At 39.5% G+C, this 22,674-nt stretch overlaps 1 protein-coding gene across 1 annotated transcript in view; it reads left to right on the forward strand.

Moving 5' to 3' along the window:
* EDNRA (endothelin receptor type A) overlaps window positions 1-17,325 on the forward strand; it is a 64,681-nt gene extending 47,356 nt beyond the window's left edge. The window contains exons 4-8 of the mRNA XM_054486396.2: window positions 4,854-5,052; window positions 8,241-8,393; window positions 12,180-12,313; window positions 12,740-12,848; window positions 14,847-17,325. Of these exons, the coding sequence (XP_054342371.1) occupies window positions 4,854-5,052; window positions 8,241-8,393; window positions 12,180-12,313; window positions 12,740-12,848; window positions 14,847-14,987 (736 nt within the window). The 3' untranslated portion in view covers window positions 14,988-17,325. The remainder of the gene's footprint in view (window positions 1-4,853; window positions 5,053-8,240; window positions 8,394-12,179; window positions 12,314-12,739; window positions 12,849-14,846) is intronic.
* The last annotated feature ends 5,349 nt before the right edge of the window (window positions 17,326-22,674 follow it).

Here is a 22,674-nt window from a genome sequence, read left to right on the forward strand (position 1 = left end):
TTTAATGACTATCCCAGACCACACCTTCAAGATTCAATAAACATACATTAAATGCCTCTGGCCTTAATAACATGTAAAAATCTATTTATAGGCACATGCACTAACAAACATCTTTACATGAATAAAATATATATTTTATACTTTTATTTTGGCCTATCACATGACAGGGTACCAGGTGATATAATGGGAAAAGGCTCTACCGGGAGTTGGCAACCCTGAGCCATGGTCCAGATGCCCCAGGTTCACTGGAGACCAGGCATCCGGATGCGACAAGATGCCAGTTCTCAAGTTCCCAGCTGGAACATATGGGGCAGAAAGATCAGCCCATAGATCCCTCCTTTAAATTATTGAATCTGGACCTCTAAAAGTATTAGCTTTTAATCTGTGGCCTAATGCATGGCTAGCTTGAAAAATAGGAAAATGATCAGAATGTAGTGTGAATATTAGCTTTAGCCACTTAAGGTAAGGTAAGGTTACACAGTACATCTGTGTAAACACAACTCTTAGAATTATGCTGACTGATTCTTCACCAGAATTCCCTAGAGATTAAGAATTCCTGGCCAATTAAGGTAAGGTAAGATATATGCGTGGTAACATGCATGAAAACGCCAACAAAAAGACAATTCATTCAACAGGTATTTATTTGGCACTTGTTGTTCTAGGTATTGTGACCAACATACAAAATGTCAGACCTTATGAAGCTTACATGCTTTTTTCCACTTTTTTCTTTTCTTTCTTTCTTTCTTTTTTTTTTTTTTCAGACAGGGTCTTACTCTGTCGCCCAGGCTGGAGTGCAGTGCCATGATCAGGGATCACTGCAGCCTCAACCTCCCTGGGCTCAGGGGATCCTCCCACCCCAGCCTCCCAAGTAGCTGGGACTATAGGCACGCACCACCATACCTGGCTAATTTTTGTATTTTTGTAGAGATAGAATTTCACCATGTTGCCCAGGGTGTCAAGCGATCACCCGCCTCAGCCTCCCAAAGTGCTGGGATTGCAGGCATGAACCATCGCACCCGGCTGGGAACTTATATTCGAAAGGAGAGGGGAGAGCATAGATGATAAACCAAATAAATAAATAGAACATTGTTGGTCACATTGTAGTGCTATGGGGAAAAATGAATCAGGGTGAGAGAGAGTTCTGGAGGGGAGTTGGCAAACTTAAGTAAAGTCTCCAGGGAAGGCTTCCGTGAAAAACTCCAGTTGAGTAAAAACCTGAAGGAAGTGAGGAAGCAGCTCTGAGGACACCTGTGGGCATTCTCACAGGGGTGGGAAGCCACTGGAGGGTTTGGAGCAGAGGGTGCCATGGTCTGACGTAACAGCGTCACTCCAGTTGCTATGTTCAGAGTAGGCTGTGGCAAAGCAAGGTGGACATAGGGAGATCAGTTAGGAAGCTATGGCAATCATCAAGGCACTGCGATAACAGGTACGATGGCGGAAAGTGGTTGCATTTGGATATATCTTGAAGGAAGTTGTTGCAAGATTTGCTGAAGGATTGGATGTGTGGTGGAAGAGGAGTGAAATCTAACCCAATGTTTGGGGCCAGAGATGGGATAAACTGCAAAAAGGTTTAGCAGCAAGGAAGACAAGGAGTCTGATTTGAGAGTGTTTAGATGCCTCTTAGGTGTCCTAGTGGAGCTTGCAAGTAGGCAGTTGGAGATACAAGTCTAGAGTTAAAGGTGAGGCACCAGGCTAGAGGTATAAATTTAGAAATTACCGGTAGATGGATAGTTAAATGACACTAAAGCCATGAGACTAGATGAGATCACCAAAGGAGAGCGCATAGATAGAAAAAACGTCTGAGCACTAAGCCCTCAGACAAATCCAATGCTAAGAATCTGTGGAGAAAGCGGGGTCCAGCCAGGTAAATGAGAAGGAATGGCCAGTAAGTCAGAAGGAAAACTGGGAGACTGTGGTGGAAACCAAGTGAAGAAAGCATTTCAGAGAGGAGGGATTCTTTCTGGAATAGCAGTTGTCAGTGGTGGAATCTACACTTGCAGATTTTCCATGACAACTGAAGATGTCATAGATATACAGAGAGAGATGTATATACATAGTGACTAGATGGGAGGCTGTTTATAATCGCACCTCATAAAAAAGCCATATTTGTGTGTCAGTGTGTTGTGCCATTATATTCCAAATAGAAATCAGTTTTGAAACATCCAGTGTTTCATGGTTTCCATACCTTTCCCCACCTCCATTATCACAAATGGTTGTTTCTAATTGTTCTTATGGTTGTTTTCCCCTTATCTCATGGAGACGTTATCAAGATCTGTGTGATTATAAATGGAAAATATTCTAATTCTCAGTGAGTGGGTTAATGAAGGAGCAGACTGATCATGAATTATTTGCTAAACTTGACTCTAAAAATGACTTCTACTTATTTGTGAATGTTGAATTTACATTGGATTACGGATGTGTAATATTCTGGGAACTCATGGCACTTTATAAAAATGAAACTGGTCTGTTTATGTTCGTCATAAGAACATGTTGACCACATTTTATTCCTTAAGCAACTTTTCACCCCAAATGCTGGCAAGGAAATTAGGCTTTCTTACTCTCTAATGAAGCAGGGTGTTTTATTTAAATCACCTTCCCTGGTAAACAACCTGAGAGAAGGGAAGAAGAAATAGATGTAACTCCGTTGACAGCCTTGGGATATAGACATCCTGTCTCCATTCCTCTTAGCTTTTACTGGGTATCAGCCTGCCAGTTTAATAAGGGAACAAAGAAAAATAAACAACGATTTTTATCCCACTGGACAATTTATGGAAATAACCATAAATTTTAAAATTCAATCTTGGTTATAGCATAAAAGGATTTTCTTGGTCTGTTTGCATAGCTGTATTTTATCCCATTTTGAAATAATCTGGACTTTTTTGAGATTTGTATTGTACACAAATCTTATTTACCCTAAAAATATTTTATAAAACATTTCTCCAGCAAATTGTGCTATATAATACGCCATGTAGCATCATCATAAAATACCCAAATCTGTACATGCTCATCTCTAGGGAATTCTGGTGAAGAAACAGTCAGCATAATTCTAAGAGTTGTGTTTTCACAGATGTACTGTGTAAATGTACTGAGACAGTACACTAAATATAATTGATGGGGGCTCATCTTGGTGGATATGGGTAGCTTGTATGTTGCCTTGGCTTTATTGATTAATCTTCTACATTACTTTGTATGTCCTGCAAACCCATGAGCACCTGTCTCCAATGCATTCGGTCTGTTTTACAGCCTTCTTCTGGCACTATCTAATGAAAACTATAAAAAGAAAATGTTTCTTTTCCATTACGGCAGCAACAAAAATTTCAGGAATGAGGCCACAAAAATACCATACCATGTCACAGGTCTCTTCTTAATAGTAATTCTAAAAGCAGTTAGCATTAGACCATCACATCAGGTCAAAGAACATAGAATTTCTAAACCAAACCTTCCTTAGACATAACATTTAAATGTGATTATTATCATTAAAATAGTGAAGTAAAAAATAGGGTGAACATAATTTCTTATTATCAGACAGTTTTTTGATTGACATAGTCACATTTATGTTATATACTCTGTATGAACCATTCTTTTCTGTTAGATTGTAAACCCTAAAGGTTAGGAACCAAAGTATCTTTAAATGAGTTTTATCTGCTCTAGCACAGGGCCATAATGGGAGTGATATAATCCCTCTTTGACATTTACCACAAATAGGTATTTACTAAAACTGCCACCTGGTACAAGCCCACTGTGCTCATATAAGAAGGGAGGAAACAATGGAATATCTGTGGTGGTTATTCACTCAAGAATATCTAGGCCCACTTCATAGATAATGCTTTAAGGTTTCTTTTTTTATTTTATAAAGAGGAATAACATATTACCATAACAAGTACCCGCAGCTTTCATGATCCCTCCTATCCATCCAATTTCTCCCCCAGCTTAAAAAACATAGGCACAACTCTCTGTTACCGCCGCATTCTAAACTCTCCTAAGATTTCACTAGACCAAATAAAGACCTCAGACTCAGGCCTGCCACGCAGTTGATTTCCAAATGGGTGGAACTCTTAAAAGCCCCATTTGTGACCGGGCGTGGTGGCTCACACCTGTAATCCCAACACTTTGGGAGGCCAAGGCGGGCAGATCACAAGATCAGGAGATCGAGACCATCCTGACTAATATGGTGAAACCCCATCTCTACTAAAAATACAAAAACAAAATTAGCCGGGTGTGGTGGCGGGCGCCTGTAGTCCCAGCTACTCGGGAGGCTGAGGCGGCAGAATGGCGTAAACCCAGGAGGCAGAGCTTGCAGTGAGCTGAGATCCCACCGCTGAACTCCAGCCTGGTTAGCCTGGGTGACAGAGCAAGACTCCGTCTCAAAAAAAAAAAAAAAAAAAAAAATGCCAGGCGCAGTGGCTCACTCCTGTAATCCCAGCACTTTGGGAGGCCGAGGCGGACGGATTACGAGGTCAGGAGATCAAGAACATCCTGGCTAGCACGGTGAAACCCCGCCTCTACTGAAAAAAAAACCACAAAAAATTAGCCGGGCATGGTGGCGGGCGCCTGTAGTCCCAGCTACTCGGGAGGCTGAGGCAGGAGAATGGCGTGAACCTGGGAGACGGAGCTTGCAGTGAGCCGAGATCGCGCCACTGCACTCCAGCCTGAGCGACAGAGCGAGACTTCGCTTCAAAAAAAAAAAAAAAAAAAAAACCCACTTGGTTTTCATAGCAAGACTCAGAAAATTCCTAAAAAGACAGTTACTGGTATTGGCAATGGGGAGGAGCTTCCCAGCACTTACAATTTTTGTTTAATTGAAATACATTTAAAATTTCCTAACAACTTGGTTCCATTACCCTTTTTTTCAGGTACAGAGCAGTTGCCTCCTGGAGTCGTGTTCAGGGAATTGGGATTCCTTTGGTAACTGCCATTGAAATTGTCTCCATCTGGATCCTGTCCTTTATCCTGGCCATTCCTGAAGCGATTGGCTTCGTCATGGTACCCTTTGAATATAGGGGTGAACAGCATAAAACCTGTATGCTCAATGCCACATCAAAATTCATGGAGGTACTAAACGTTTAAAAAGAATTAACTGGGGAAGGGAGGAGGTCCTCCGGTTAGACTTCACCATCTTGAGACTTGATGACATCGCCACAATGCCAAGTGTGGTTTCTTCTGTCAAATATTCCTCAGTTGCATGAAAAGTAGATGTTAAACCTGTGTCTAGATTCTTGAATAGAACAGTTATGTTGGCTTTCACTCTTGTATTATACCACAATGGTAGACACATCTGTTATTCTGCACCAAACCACTAAGAATACCAAAGCAAATTTACTAAGAAGGAGGGACTAGATGTGTGTGTGTGTGTGTGTGTGTGTGTATGTGTGTGAGTGTGTGTGTGTGTGTATATATATACACACATATGCTATTTGTTTTTATAATAATGAATACAACAATTTCCATCTGGAAGACGTGCTGATGTTTATCTTATGTCACTTGGGGAGAAGCACATTTCTCACATTCTTTAAAGATGGACTTGCTAATTCAAAGTAGAGGGTAGTACTTACATGTACTTATATTAGTATGGTTTCTATGTCTAATATACAAATAATATAAAATTGTAGAACTTTTTAAAAGAATATTTTGGTTTAACAAATTCAGTTGTTTTTTTTAATACACCTGACCATATTAATGTTTTTCTGAAAAGCTTAATCACATGACTGTTTTGGGAAACCTATTTAAAATGCACCTTTTCTTTGCAAAACTAGTTACATGTGGACTGAGGAGGAAAACCAAAAGGGTAACTATTTCTCTTAAATCTGTATAATTTAGTGCTTTGATGTAAGTTTCATGTAGCTCACATTCCACATGTAATTATTTACAGACATCTCAAGGTATGCTTTCCCAACTTGGAAAATTCACAGAATTCATGGTTTTACGGTTGACCAGTTATCCTGCTTGGAAATTCTTGTTTTAAAATCAAAAGTGCTCATGAAAACTGCCAAACTAACAACTTAAAATTGAAGTTTCTTACTGGGTTAGTCTTCAAAGTGAAAAACAAAGTAGACAGTAGGAGACTGTCAGAATTTGGGCAGTGTGAATAAGCAATCTAGATATTCCAGATGCAAACATTAGAGAAAAGAGGTTCACTATAAGAAGGAGCTTACTAATCCTTAGAGCCAGACAAAATGAAATGGGCTGTTTCATAAAGACTGAGTCTCCTATCTAGACGTGTTCAAGTAAAGGGTAGCTACCCTACAGGCATGGGTGGGCTAGACGGTTGCAGTAAAGGGTATGAGTTGAACAGATAATTTTTTAGAGTTCATTCCAAGTCTGAGGTCCTGTTCTCTTTTTCTAAATTTATTTCCCCTATTTTTTCCATTCTTGCTCTTCAACTTTACCCTAGACTGATGGTAGGCCCCTCTCTACCCATGTTGATGACATCAGTTCCAAAGAGATGCATTACCCATTTCTCTGTGGGCCTTTGCCATGGAGGGGGCAGGGGACTCCATTCAGCCCTCTCAAGGGTCAGCCTCCAGACCCTCTGCAGCTGCTTCTGCGTCATTTATACCCAGCCAGCAAATGCACCCAGAAAAAGAGGATACAAAAGAAGGGAGAATGGGTGCTCAAAGGAGTGTTCGTGTTACACTTCAAAAGAGAGAGAGAGACTGCTTCTGACTTTTTTTAAGTTCAGGACTGAAGTCTTTCTACAGTGTGTTGGGAACAGGGAATGTTTGTGTAAGCAGTTTAGAATAAACCAACTCCTTTGGGAGTTTGCACTTAACCTGAGGATAGAATTCAGGGATCTGTGAACTTGGTTGGAAAAGAAACAACATGTTTATTTTCACTGACTTCTAACTGAATTTATCATTTCCTTCTATTATGAATGTACCCAACAAATCACCATAGTGTTTACCAGTATCATGACTTTTTCATTAATAAAAATAGCAGACATTTTCATACCATATAACACTTGTATAATCTCAAAATATTATTTATGCTCTTCAGAACTTCAACACTTCAACAGTTCAGTAGTTACTAGAACCATCATTAGGTTTGTTATTTGTGAATAAACACAATATTACTATATCAAAATTTAATTTCTAATATTTTGATAGCTGTGCTTTAATGTAATTGGTTTCCATTGCAATCTTATGTATTTTATTTTATGCATGTAAAAGTATTATTCTCAGAAGGGATTATAATCTTTACCAGACTTCCAAAAGGGTCTGTGGCATAAAAATAGTCAAGAACTCCTCCCTCAAATTTTTTGTCTTTAGGAACCATTTTTAGATTATTTTAATAGACATGTTATAAATGCAGCCCTCTTAGCCTCTTTCTATATTCAGAAACTATCCCATTTTTTACAGAGCAACGTGATTTTTTTTTACTGTGGGAACTGCATTGTCCTTAGTAAATTAACAATCTGAAGAAGCATTATAAGGAAAGAAAAAGCATTTCGTCCCAAGTTGGTGATTAATTTTGTGGGAAGAAGAATTTAGATATCATTTTTCATTTTCCATTTTTATAGGGTATTAAGTTTTCTTCTTTAAGCAGATGTAAAACCGAATAATCTTAGTATTTATAAATCCTGCCCAGTTAGATAATACCAGATATGCCTTCAGTTGAGATATGCTGCCTCAATAGTTTCCAGGTGGTAAGTATTAAAGGCGGGAGAAGAGTATAGCTATTGAAGTTCAAAGTAGCTGGCTTTAAGGTCACATAGCAGGCATACCAGGCAGAGGGTTAACCCTATTAACCAAAGCTACACCGATAAGCCATCATAACCTTCACTGTTTCAGGTTAAATACACTTTCACCACAATAGTCAAAAGTAAAGCAGGCGCTAACAAAATTTTGAGGTTCATCAAGAAATAAAGATAAACATGTATATTCTTTTGTCTCAAAATCATGTTTTATGAGCTTTAGAAGGACATTATTTTTATTGATTAGGGCTCTTCCATTGTGTAGTTGAAACCTGCAATCTATGAAAAGTATCAAGTATCCTTGTCAAGATAATTTTTGTAAGTGCAGTTTCTTTATGTGCTGTTTAAAGCCAGGATAATTTCTGAAGTTTCCAATTTAATTGAGTTTTGAGGACCACTCCCAAACCCATCACTGCAACCAGAGAGCATGATTTTACAGATGTATCTGCAAGTTTAAAGACCTTAAAGCTACCAGAGGTACAGCATGGTTAATTGAAATGACTCTGCTCCTCCTTTTCTCTTTTTTTTTTTTTTTTTTTTCACTTTGAAGTTCTACCAAGATGTAAAGGACTGGTGGCTCTTCGGGTTCTATTTCTGTATGCCCTTGGTGTGCACTGCGATCTTCTACACCCTCATGACTTGTGAGATGTTGAACAGAAGGAATGGCAGCTTGAGAATTGCCCTCAGTGAACATCTTAAGCAGGTAAATCCCATAACATCATGAAAATATGGCTAGGACTGGTTAGTCCTTGACAGCAGCAGGCCTGCAAATACCGTCTTTAGTAGAATTAGCCTGATTTCCTAAAATAAAAATACTATCTTGTAACTGTTTTCTTTATAGTAATGATGTTAGAAATTTCTTTTGTAAAATGGGAAACCTACTTGTAAAACAAGTGGTCCTGAAGGCTGGGCCCAAATAGAGAAGAACTATCCCTCTATTTTGCCAAGAGTGTACTGAGCATGTGTGTATGTGAGTTCATGCATTCAGCTGGGCTTGAAACTGTACCAGGACACAAAGAAGCATGTGACTTTCTCCCCATGCAGATTTACAGTCTTATTGTAGAAATAAAGTATGCATGCAAAACAACTGGAAAATAGAACCACATGTGTGGTAAAAGTAGCCTGTGCTATGGAAAGCCAGGAAGGGTATGAGATAGAGTCATGGGGAAGCTGTTCATGGATGAGGGGGATAGAACCAGACCTTGGAGGATAAGTGGGATTTGATGGGGAAGAAGTTGACAGAGAGCATTTCAGGTGGAAGAACAGGAGTCTAGTTAGAACATGGAATAGGAACTATGCATTTGGAGAATGGCAAAAAGGAGATGAACCTCTCTAGAGCAATGTCTAATGTGAGACTTATGCAAGGAAATGGGATCATGTACATTAGAAGAGGTAAAGTGTTGGAGGACCCAAAGTTCTAGAAGGATTTTGAACATGTCAGTAGGAGGCTAATGTTGGTCCCTCCTGGGTGAAATTAGAACAGATAAAGCTGTGGGCTTTCAAGGGCAAAACTAGACTCATACTTGGCTCTCTGACCTTGGGCAAATTGCTTAATCTCTCTGAACTTCTAGTTTCTCATAATATGTATGTAATAATACATCATGAGGATTACCTGAGACAAGTAAGGTGCCTAATAGTAACCAGCTCCTAGTAGATATTAAGCAAATGTTAATTTACATTAATTCTAAGAGTAAACCTAGGACTTCAGGTAAGTTCCCTGTTGCAACAGAAAAGTATATAATGATGGCCAACTACACCAAAAGTTAATGTGAGTTGTTGACGGAGTCTGTAAATCTGTCCTATATAATTACCATGTGCAAGCATAGTTCCTCATCAGCAACTCTTCAACTACTATACTGATTTTTCTGAGCTTCAGCTTTTCATCTGTAAATTGGGCATAATATATGAATCAATAGTATTATGAGGATCAAAAGGATGAATGTGTATGCATGTACTTTATAAAATCTAACAGGCCATACAAATGGTAGCTATTATCTTTCATTGACATTTAGCAGGAAGATTACATTGAGAAAGCTTAGTATGACTTTGTTCAGGCATGAAAGTTTCAAATACTCCAATTGCTTAATATGTTTACAATTATTTCCTCTCATTCTTGGAATGGAGGTAGTTAGAATGGGTTTGTGCAAAACAGTGTTTTAAGATATGGATTTTTGCATTCGCACCATGATTGAGCCTGTTTAAGCTATGAGTGGTATTTGCTGTGGAAATAATCAAATAATTAATTATTTAATTTTGGAATAATATTAATTATTTAATTGTGGAAACAAATAATTGTCATATGCTGCTTCATGTTTACATAGCATTTTTTAAGTTTTTAAAGCGCATTTCCATTTCCATGTCTTTTTCTTGTTTGATTCCTCCAAGCACCCTCTGAGATCGGTAGGATATATATTCTTTATTATACAGGTAATTTAGAGGTTTGCTCAACCAAATGGAGATTAGAACCCAAGATTTTGTCCTCATGCAGTTAACGTTTGTTTTGGTGCCACTCAAAGCTGTAGCAAATCCTAAGTACAGAAGAGCAAGGGTGGCTGGAGGTCCTGCAGATGGGACTGCAGGAGAACCAGCATAAAGCACAAAACCTTGCCATCTTGACTAATACTCTGTGGGGCTCATAGTTTTGCTTCTTGCTTGGCTGTCTCTAATTTCTCCTCATCATAATGATGACAGTTTTATCAAGTAGGGGTTGTGTTTGAATGCTGGGAACACAAAACCCAAAATAACTGTTAGTTGACCCAGAAGGAGTTTATCTTTCTTCCATAGCAAAAAGTTCAGACATCAAGATTTAGTGATCAAGCCAAGTTAGAGGCCAGGTATCTACTGTTTTGCTGATCTTTGCTTCAGTCTCAGAAGACAGTAGCAGCAGCTCTACTTTTATATCTGATTTCCAAGCAGCAAGAGGGGAAGAACAGAAAACAACCCATCGTGGGTGTGCATCAAAGGAGTGTCCCTATACTTCTCAGTAGCTCTTCCAGAAACCCATGCAATGGTTTCTATTTCATCTAATGGGTCAAAACAGTGCCAAGTGTCCATGTAGATAATTAGGCCAGGTTCCCCAGCTGCCTTAGCCAATCAAGACCAGAGTGATGGTAAGGAAGACAGGAAAATGGATATTGGTTAAGCAAATATCAGACTATCATGGCAGTGTACTAATACTGCTTTTAAAAGCGTTATCCTCTTTGAGTATGCACTCAGGAAAGGTAACCTATCCCCTAATACACTGCTTTTCTATTTTTCTGGGCACACTGTCTTTCTGGACACACAAAATGACCCTCTTAAAAAGAGCCCCCATTCCTGAAGATTTGAATATTTTATTTCTTCCCTCAGTCATTACTCTGAAGCCATATCCCAGCTAGCCCAATAACTATGAGAGGTTAAAGAACTCCCAGTTCTTTGAGCTAGAGTAGCGAGTTATGAAAACTGCCCCAGAATATTTTGAATGGCTCAGCCAATCATGTGAGTTTATTGTAAGCTTCCCAGACTTAATGTTATATGTTTCAGGTTGAGCCAGCATTACCCTTCCAGACCCTGTTTTTAATCAGTTTTATTTTGACATTAACTGATCCCAGTTACAGACAAGTTGCATTTTGTGTTCCTAGTCAGACTTCTAAATGCATGCAATATAATACTCAAATAATGCACGCCAATGAATGGTTGCAGATAATTCCTAATTTATAGTTTTTCTGATCCTGAGCAGACTCAAAGGCATGCAAACCTTCCATGAAGTCCGTCCAAGGTCAGCATGTTCCAGATTTTCTAGTCATCACTGCTGATAATCCTTTACCCTCATCCTTCTGCTTGCAAACAACATATAATATTTTTATATGTCATTAAGAAACTACATGTCATTAAGAAAAGAATTTAAAGAGCAAAAAATCCCAATAATAGCTATGTTCAAAATCAGGAAAAGGAAAAAACATAGTGCTATGACTTTTCCTTTTCTACTCCCCACTCATATTTTGTTTTCTCAAGGTCTTTGTTGATTTGTCCGTGCATTATCATGTGATGTTCAGTCTCCTTGCCTTCCATGCCATCATTAATGCTAATTAGTTACCTGTTATTAAGAGTCATTAGCTAACCCTTTCCCCCATGCAGTCACACTCCACCCCCCTACACACACACACAGGCAGACTCAGCCACCTACACACACACAGCCGCAGACTCAGCTGGCTCACCTCCAGCCAGTTTCCACCTCTCTCCTGGCATATAACCTCTGTCCTGGCCCTAATAACCAACCTGAGGCCCCCATCCTTCCTGGAAGCTGCCCAGAAGCATCATTAGCAATTCCTTGGTTGGAACACTGACCTTAGAATCTTGAAGAGGTGGAAGCACTGTAAGCCAGGCTGTTCTCCTGGCTCTTTGAATTATTCTTTCCCTGATGTCTGCTACTTCTTGGTACTGTAGTTCTTGCATCTAGTATAAAAACACTAAATTTGTTGTCCTATTTTTTCTTCTCATTTTCCTTTAGCGTCGAGAAGTGGCAAAAACAGTTTTCTGCTTGGTTGTAATTTTTGCTCTTTGCTGGTTCCCTCTTCATTTAAGCCGTATATTGAAGAAAACCGTGTATAACGAGATGGACAAGAACCGATGTGAATTACTTAGGTATGATCCTGTGTAATCGCTAGAAAATTGGAGTTTCTCAGATTTTCATATTTATAATACTTTTACAAAACCAGCTACTGTACATGCCCATTAGCCCTGAAAATTAAAACTGCAAAGTTGATTTTTTTCTTTAGCTGACATAGCCTATAACTGATCCCAAAATGTGTGCAAGCCACATCTGTTATCTTGCCCCTCCCCTCCTGAGGCTGTGCATAAGGGTTTGAGCTAACCAACTAGTGATGTATCTGTAACTGTCCTGCAAAACTGAAACTGCCATTTAAACAAGCACTTTTTACAAAATTCTAACTGCCAGCCATAAGAAATGGCTTCTGGGCAAGAAAAATGCTTATTCTAGGAAGAAATGCTAGTGAGCAGATTTTAAAACAATATATTCTAATTATTCTACACCACTTTCTTTTGCTCTAGTTTCTTGCTGCTCATGGATTACATCGGTATTAACTTGGCAACCATGAATTCATGTATAAACCCCATAGCTCTGTATTTTGTGAGCAAGAAATTTAAAAATTGTTTCCAGGTAAGATGATTTTTCAAGTATTTTTTAAAGACAACAAAATGAGTATATTAAACAGTCAACAGACACAGCCAATTCCAGTTGTAATATTACTTTGATCAGCTGTACTCCTTTTTAGCAGTGAAGTGAAAATCATGTTTTATTACCCAGAAAGAGAGTCAGATTGTCGGCATAACAGAAAAGCAGTTCCTATTTAGACAACCACATACAAAGAGGTTAAAATCAAAAGGACTAAATCACATGCCAGTTTAGAACCCTCCTTGAGAGAGAAATGTTTCAATGTATGCTCCTGCTCCAGGCCACAGAGAGTACATAAGACCTATTCATACCTTACATTGTCTTAGACTTGAACCAAAGTCTTGACAAAATATAAGCTCTATTGTTAAGAAAGCTCTCACTGATCGAGACCATCCTGGCCAACATGGTGAAACCCCGTCTCTACTAAAAATACAAAAATTAGCTGGGCGTGGTGGCAGGCGCCTGCAGTCCCAGCTACTTGGAGAATGGCGTGAACCCGAGAGGCGGAGCTTGCAGTGAGCTGAGGTAGTGCCCCTGCACTCCAGCCTGGGCGACAGAGCCAGACTCAGTCTCCAAAAAAAAAAAAAAAAAAAAAGAAAGCTCTCACTAAATGCTATTTAATTGTGTACTTAGTAATAGAATCTCCAAGGAAAGTAAATGCTTATTGCTGTGGGAATCTGAACAAATATAATTTTATTCAAAATCAGTTTCCTTCTGCTTTCAAACCTCCAGCCAGCTCAGCCACCCATGTCCTTCAGAAGCTCTAAGCCTGTCTTATTGATGTGTAATTTTCTGGTTCCTGAAATGATTTTAGCGTAGGCTTAATCCTCACTGGATTTTGTTATCTTGGACCAGGCTGTTTAACTTTAGCTTATGGTACATATGAGGCAGAGTACGGTAGAGGTCAAGAATGCAGGCTCTGGAAGCAAAGAGCCTCGATGGACATTACAGCCCTGCACTTGCTAACTATCTACCCCAGGTCTGGTTAGTGCCTCTCCTGCTTTTTCAGTTTCCTCACCTATAAAATTGGATGATCACAGTATGTCTCTCATAAGGAGGGTAATATATGTAAAATGCTTGAAATAGTAAGTGCTCAATATGAGTTCATTACCATTAGGGACAGAGTAGAGAGGAAAAACACAATAACGGCCTGCATGGAACTTACAGTCTAAACAGAGGCAGACATATATTAACCAAGGAATCACACAAACAGATGAAACTCGGTATGGAAGTTTGGGGCCATATTTCTGAGGTCTTCTTGGAAATGTTTGCCAGTCACAAAATACTCGGCCCAAAATGGATTGACTAACATGCAGGTTAAAATTAGTACATTATATAAGCTGAAATTAATTATTACTTAATCATTAATTTATATATTCATTGGGGGAGGGAAAATCAAGATATAAATTATCAGAAATTAATCCCACTTTTTGATGAATCTTCCTAAAAAGGCAGCATATCCAAGAGAAAGAGCCCAAATCTAGAGAGTCCTGGGTTCTAATTCCAGTTCTAATTCTCATTATCCTCTCTGGACCTCACTGTCCTCATTCATAAAATGGGGGAATAGCATAAAATGGGAGAACATCCAAGGCTGTTGTGAGGATCTGATAAGGTACCTGGTGCGGAGAGCCACACAGGTGGTGCACACTGAAGAAATGCTAGGACCCCCCTCCAAGCCCAGTCCTACCCTTGCCTGCCCCAAGCCGTGGAGAGCCCTTCCTCTCACCAACACTGCCTTCCCTTTCTCTTGCACTTGGTAATAAAATTAAAATGAGAAACAAGGATTCTGTTTCTCTGCACTGGAATGGACAGTGTAATTCCTGCCTGGTGATAACAGGCTCTCCACTCTAGGTTACTGTCAAGGTTCACTTCCCTCGAATGCAAATGGACATTTGCCCCTCATTAGCGTGGCCCAGGGCCGCTGTGTTTGGCTGGGAATGGGCTGGTAGGCTCGCCTTACTTCGAGTCTGTTCCTTCCCCCAGTCATGCCTCTGCTGCTGCTGTTACCAGTCCAAAAGTCTGATGACCTCGGTCCCCATGAATGGAACAAGCATCCAGTGGAAGAACCACGATCAAAACAACCACAACACAGACCGGAGCAGCCATAAGGACAGCATGAACTGACCACCCTTAGAAGCACTCCTCAGTACTCCCATCATCCTCTCGGAGAAAAAAATCACACGGCAACTGTGACTCCGGGAATCTCTTCTCTGATCCTTCTTCCTTAATTCACTCCCACACCCAAGAAGAAATGCTTTCCAAAACCGCAAGGGTAGACTGTTTTATCCACCCACAACATTTACGAATCCTACTTCTTTAATTGATCTAATTTACATATTCTGCGTGTTGTATTCAGCACTAAAAAATGGTGGGAGCTGGGGAAGAATGAAGACTGTTAAATGAAACCAGAAGGATATTTACTACTTTTGCATGAAAATAGAGCTTTCAAGTACATGGCTAGCTTTTATGGTAGTTCTGGTGAATGTTCAATGGGAACTGATCACCATGAAACTTTAGAGATTATGACAAGATTTTCTACTTTTTTTAAATGACTTTTTTGTTCTTCAGCCAAACACAATATAGGCTCAAGTCACTTTTATTTGAAATGTCATTTGGTGCCAGTATTTTTTTAACTGCATAATAGCCTAACATGATTATTTGAACTTATTTACACGTAGTTTGAAAAAAAAAAAGACGAAAATAGTATTCAGGTGAGCAATTAGGTTAGTATTTTCCACGTCAGTGTTTATTTTTTTAAAACACAAATTCTAAAGCTACAACAAATACTACAGGCCCTTAAAGCACAGTCTGATGACACATTTGGCAGTTTAATAGATGTTACTCAAAGAATTTTTTAAAAACTGTATTTTCTTTTTTAAATGGTGTTTTATTACAAGGGATCTTGAACATGTTTTGTATGTTAAATTCAAAAGTAATGCTTCAATCAGATAGTTCTTTTTCACAAGTTCAGTCTGTTTTTCATGTAAATTTTGTATGAAAAATCAATGTCAAGTACCAAAATGTTAATGCATATGTCATTTAACTCTGCCTCAGACTTTCAGTGCACTGTGTATAGAAGTCTAAAGCGTGTACACCTAAGAGGAAAAGATCAAATTTTTCAGATGATTTGGAAATTTTCATTCAGGTATTTGTAATAGTGACATATACATGTATATACATATCACCTCCTATTCTCTTAATTTTTCTTAAAATGTTAACTGGCAGTAAGTCTTTTTTGATCATTCCCTTTTCCATATAGGAAACATAATTTTGAAGTGGCCGGATGAGTTTATCATGTCGGTGAAAAATAATTACCCACAAATGCCACCAGAACTTACGATTCTTCACTGCTCGGGGTTTTCAGTATGAACCTAAATCCCTACCCCAACATCTCCCTCCCACATTGTCACCATTTTAAAGGGCCCACAGTGACTTTTGCCGGGCATTTTCCCAGATGTTTACAGACTGTGAGTACAGCAGAAAATCTTTTACTAGTGTGTGTGTATATATATAAACAATTGTAAATTTCTTTTAGCCCATTTTTCTAGACTGTCTCTGTGGAATGTATTTGTGTGTGTGATATATGCATGTGTGTGATGGTATGTATGGATTTAATCTAATCTAATAATTGTGCCCTGCAGTTGTGCCAAAGTGCATAGTCTGAGTAAAATCTAGGTGATTGTTCATCATGACAACCTGCCTCAGTCCATTTTAACCTGTAACAACCTTCTGCATTCATAAATCTTGTAATCATGTTACCATTACAAATGGGATATAAGAGGCAGCGTGAAAGCAGATGAGCTGTGGACTAGCGATATAGGGTTTTGTTTGGTTGGTTGGTTTGACAAAGCAGTATTTGGGGTCATATTGTTCTCTGTGCTGGAGCAAAAGTCATTACACTTTGAAGTATTATATTGTTCATAACCTCAACTCAATGTGGTGATGAAATTGCCAGGTTGTCTGATGTTTCTTTCAGACTTCACCAGACAGATTGCTGATAGTAAATTAGGTAAGATAATTTGTTGGGCCATATTTTAGGACAGGTAAAATAACATCAGGTTCCAGTTGCTTGAACTGCAAGGCTAAGAAGTACTGCCCTTTTGTGTGTTAGCAGTCAAATCTATTATTCCACTGGCGCATCATATGCAGTGATATATGCCTATAATATAAGTCATAGGTTCACACCATTTTGTTTAGACAATTGTCTTTTTCTCAAGATGCTTTGTTTCTTTCATATGAAAAAAATGCATTTTATAAATTCAGAAAGTCATAGATTTCTGAAGGCTTCAATGTGCATTTTATTTATGGACTGGTAAGTAACTGTGGTTTACTAGTAGGAATATTTCCAATTTCTACCTTTACTACATCTTTTCAACAAGTAACTTTGTAGAAATGAGCCAGAAGCCAAGGCCCTGAGTTGGCAGTGGCCCATAAGTATAAAATAAAAGTTTACAGAAACCTTGCAAGTGTCTCTTCATTTTTACATAGTTTTCCACAGAAAATGTTTGTTACATAATGCCTGTTGCAAACCTCTCCTTAGTAATATCCTGGAAAGCAGTTTACTATCAAACAGGTACTTCCTACCTCTATTCTCAACCAACCTATTTTGTTGTACTGAGCATTTAACTCTGTCATTCGTTCCTTCATTTACCCTTTCAGTAAGTTTAATTGGGTGTCTACTATGCACCAGGCATTCTTCCAGATATTGGGGACATAGTAAACAAAACAGGCAAAGTCCCTGATCCCATGGAGCTTGCATTCTAGGCAATAAACAATTACAGTCAACAAGCAATATGTCAGGTAGATACCTGGAGGAAAAGATTCATATATATCCAACTGTTTATTTGACATCCACAGTTGGATGGCTAGTACACCATAATATGTGCAGAATGAGCTCCTGATATCTTCCAGCCTACACTGCCTAATATTCCTCTGCTCAGTTATAGACAGTCCCATTTTTTAGGAGTTGTTCAGGATAAAAAACTTTGAAGTCATTGCTCATTCCTTTTCCTCACACCTTATAGCCAACATCTCCATAAGTCCTGAGAGCCCTATCTTCAGAATATATCCAGAACCTGACCACTTCTCTGCCTCTGCCTCTACCTCCCTAGTCTGAGCACCATCTTCTCTTGCCAGGATAACCACAATAGGCTCCTGACATGCCTACTCGTTTCCAGCCTTGTAAACAGCTGTATTCCAGTTGGAGCCAGTCTCTCCTCTCCCATAAGTGATTAGGTTAGGCGAGGCTGACCAGCATCCTCTGGGAGTTTCTCAGTAAGAACTAAGTCACATAGAGCTATTTTCCTACTAAAGCAGGGCTGGGAGGTTGTGAGTCTGGGCGTGGCTGGACGCTGTGGTTGAGCATTATGAAGAAAGTCAATCTAGAGTGTCATGAAGATGAAGAAGAGCATTAAAGTCCCCAGTTCTAGCTCTCCTTGATGCTTTCTCATGGCTTCAGCAAATAAACCAACACATTTACCTTTTCACCTACACTAGTTAAATCTGGTTTTCTGTTGCTTGCAATACACACATTCTAAGACCATCTCATCTAAGTTATCTTGAGTTATCTTTTGTTGTTGTTAACTTAATAGACTTTATGTTTTTTAGAGCTGTTCTAGGTTTACAGAAAAATTGATCCAAACTTACAGAAAATTCCTACATGCCCTCCTTTCTCCCCCCTTCTCCACACAGTTTCCCCCTATTTTTTACACCTTGTATTAGTGTGGCACATTTGTTACAGTAAACGAACCAATATTGATGCAGTATTATTAACTAAAGATTATAGTTTACATTAAGGTTCACTCTGTGCTCGACATTCTATGGCTTTGGACAAATGTATAATATCACATATCCACCATTACAGTATCATTCAGAAGAGCCCCACTGCCCTAAAAATCCCTGTGCTGCATCATTTCATCCATCCCTCCATCCCCTTCTTGATTTATCTGTTCACTCAACACAAATACCATGAACAACCAGCATATTACATTGTGCTAATAGCTGGGAACAGGAAATCAGATGAATAAATAAATAAATGCAGTGATGAGCTTTGTGGTGACTCAACAGACGTCAGTATAGGGGCTGGTAAAGGCACAAAGGAAAGAGTAGTCAAAATTCTTTTAACTTCAGTTGGTGAACATCAGCAGACAAGTATGAGGGCCTTTGCTTCCACAACTCTCATTTTACTTTGCATGAACATTATGTCACCTCTAGGAAAATGGCATAAGAATAAGCAATATAGTATTGTCTCTACATTGTGAGTTTTTATAAAGTCAGTAAATACATATTATTTTCCATTCAAAAGTAATTTAAAATAATCAAAATAATGAAACACAATTCCTAGATATAATTAGGAAATATCTGAGACACATGTCAATCTTTGACTAATCTATTACCTCTATTGTTCTTAGGAGTATCACTAGTCCATGTGATAGCATGGAAAACCTTTTATGTGTAGAGTGAAGGAAACGTACTGCCAACCTTCCCAAACCACTCCAAGCTCATGATTCTCAGTCTTCTATTTCTTTATTTGTAAAGTAATAGAGTACAGCCCTGTATTTATTGATTTTACTCCATACTTCAAAGCAAAGTTAAATCAGAGTGCAAGTTCACCATATGCAGTTGAATGTTTCTGAAATTCCAATGGGGTCTTCACAATTAAAACCCAGTGGTTTTTTTTGTTGTTGTTGTTGTTTTAATAATCCTACATTTGAAGAAGTTTCTGCCATACTTTTCTCTAAATAGTAACAAAGACAAACCAGGGTCTATATTTGGTCAGCACTGATATACTTTGACTTTTTTGTTTTTAAAACTGAAAGAGGACAGACTTGGGTTCCTAGAATCAGGAAAGAATCAAAGATTGAAAATAACATTGTAACTGCAAAACTGGGCTTTCCCTATGAGGCATGCTAGAATAGTTCACTTTGGATGTGACGAAGCCAGAACTCATTGTATCTCCTACTTTCCCAAGCTTTTAGCATCAATATTATTCAGTAGATTCTATCAGCTGTATTTCTTTGGGGGTGGTAATAAATTAGGAACAGCAATGCCAACCCTAGTTAGAATAGGAAGAGTCATGGAATCTTCCTAGAGGAATATAGAGAATTCCACAAATTTTTCCCTTTTAGTCCTAAACCACAGGCCCTTTATCTAGTTTATCTAAATGGAACTGATCATCTTTTACTTGAATTTGATTCTATGAAGGTAGATACAATTGTATACTTGATGTTGTGTGATAGATTTGTCCCAGGTGGGAGTAATGACCCTGCGCAGTCTGCATACTACCACATTGTCAGCCAAATCACAGGCCCAAGGCACCTCCAGAGCACACAGAGCACAGCTCTGACTCACTCCATTTTTTTTTTTTTTTTTTTTTTTTTTTGCGGGGTGGGTGGTTTGTTTTGTTCTGTTTTGAGACAGGATCTCACTCTATTGCACAGGTTGGAGTGGAGTGGCGCGACCTCGGTTCACTGCAGCCTTGACCTCCTGGGCTCAAGCAATCCTCCCATCTCAGCTTCCCCAGTAGCTGGCACTACAGACACATGTCACCATACCTCACTACTTTTTGTATTTTTAGTAGAGACGGGGTTTCACCATGTTGCCCAGGGAGGTCTCAAACTCCTGGGCTCAAGGAATCCACCTGCCTCAGCCTCCCAAAGGGCTGGGATTACAGGCGTGAGCCACCCCACTCATCCTCTTACTCACTCCATTTGTGCATGCTTTTTTCAGAATAATGCCATTTCTCCATGAACTACAGCTCTCTATTTCTCTCAAAGTATGACTTTTAGGGTTAACTTCAATTAAGTGCTTGTGCTTTTAAGCTATCCTAAAATGAGAACATCTAAGTGTGAGCAAGTAAAGGGAATACATTTGTACCTAATGAAAAGTTAATGTCATAGGTCCAACTTTTTCTCTATGTTATGAAACCTGATAGGGTTAGACCTGGATTACTGTCCCTCACTCTCAGTCAAAATTCCACTGGGACAAATGGAATTCTGCTGACCAACTTAGATCTAGCAAGCGGGGCCAACCCCTGGAGCTGGGGGTAGAAGGGTGATTTCCCAAAGAAAGGAGAATTGGCCGGATGTAGTAGCTCACACCTGTAATCCCAAGACTTTGGGAAGCCAAGGTGGGTGGATCACCTGAGGTCAAGAGTTCAAGACCAGCCTGGCCAACATGGCTAAACCCCATCTCCACTAGTATTACAAAAGTTAGCTAAGCATGGTGGCAGGTGCCTGTAATCCCAGTTACTCAGGAGGCTGAGGCAGAAGAATTGGTTGAACCCAGGAGGCGGAGGTTGCAGTGGGCCGAGATCACTTCACTGCATGCCAGCCTGGGTGACAGAGCAAGACTCTGTCTCAAAAAAAAAAAGAAAGGAGACTTGTCTATATATCTTGCTACTCCTTATTTCAGCTCCTTTTTGACATATTTAGCTCAGTTCATTCATCAATTTTTATTAGTTTTTAAAAATAATTTTCCCTTTCAAATTATAAAAAGAATATATCAAATATGTCAATAATGTCTTTAAAACACTTACAGAACAATAATTAATGAACAATCCATGTATATATGGAGGGAAACCCTATATATGGTGATATGGTTTGGCTCTGTGTCCTCACCCATATCTCATCTTGTAGCTCCCATAATTCCCACATGTTGTGGGAGATACCCAATGGGAGATGATTGAATCATGGGGGCAGGTCTTTCCCATACTATTCTTGTGATAGTGCATAAGTCTCATGAGATCTGATGGTTTTTAAAACGGGAGTTTCCCTGCACAAGTTCTCTTCTCTTGTCTGCCGCCATGTGAGACATGCCTTTCACCTTCTGCCGTGATTGTGAGGCCTTCCCAACCACATAAAACTGTAAGTCCAGTAAACCTCTTTATTTTGTAAATTGACCAGTCTCAGGTAAGTCTTTATCAGCAGGTTGAAAACGGACTAATACATATGGGGATATATATCTTACTTATCTAGTCCTTTGCTACCCTAAACAAGACAGTGCTGTACATCATTGTCAAGTCTCCGGGGGGATTTGCATGATTTCTCTGGGAGATGTAAGCAGGACTGCTGCTGGATCATAAGGTTTGTGCATAGTTAATATCACCAGTTACAGCCAAGATGTCTCCAGAATGGCTAAACTAGTCCTGGGTTGATCCATCATCGAAGAGTTCAGCAGCTCCAGATGCCATGCAATTGCCCCACTTTACGCTGGAACCATCATGATGGAGGAGCATACACCGTTAGGGACACGTAAGCAGACACTGTCAAAGACCAGACCGGACCCCCTTGCATCCATTTTACCAGCTCTCTTCACTCACCTCCAGCTTCAATGTTTTGGGGTTTTTTTTGTTGGATTTTGTTTGTTTTTGAAACAGTGTCTCTCTCTTTTGTCCAGGCTGGGGTGCAGTGGTGTGATCACAGCTCACTACAGCCTCGACCTCCTGGGCTTGAGAAATCCTCCCACCCCAGCCTCCTGAGTAGCTGGGAGTACAGGTGCGTGCCACCACACCTGACTTTCTTTTTTTTTTTACTTTTTGTTTTTAGTAGAGAGGGGGTCTCGCTGTGTTACCCAGGCTGGTCTCGAACTCCTAGGCTCAAGTGATCCTTCTGCCTCTGTCCCTCAAAGTGCTAGGATTACAGGCATGAGCCACCATTCCCATTCTCAGCTTCAGTGTTTCTACTGCTTAATATTTACACCAGCAACATTCAGTGGCTCGCCCTTGGACACTGGAGCCCGCCTAGACTGTAAGAAGAAGAACTGCCTGGGAATTGCATGTCCTCCTCCACCCCCACCACAACCTATAGCCAAT

Source organism: Pongo pygmaeus, chromosome 3 (genome assembly GCF_028885625.2).
Source record: "Pongo pygmaeus isolate AG05252 chromosome 3, NHGRI_mPonPyg2-v2.0_pri, whole genome shotgun sequence".
Classification (NCBI taxonomy): Eukaryota; Metazoa; Chordata; class Mammalia; order Primates; family Hominidae; genus Pongo; species Pongo pygmaeus.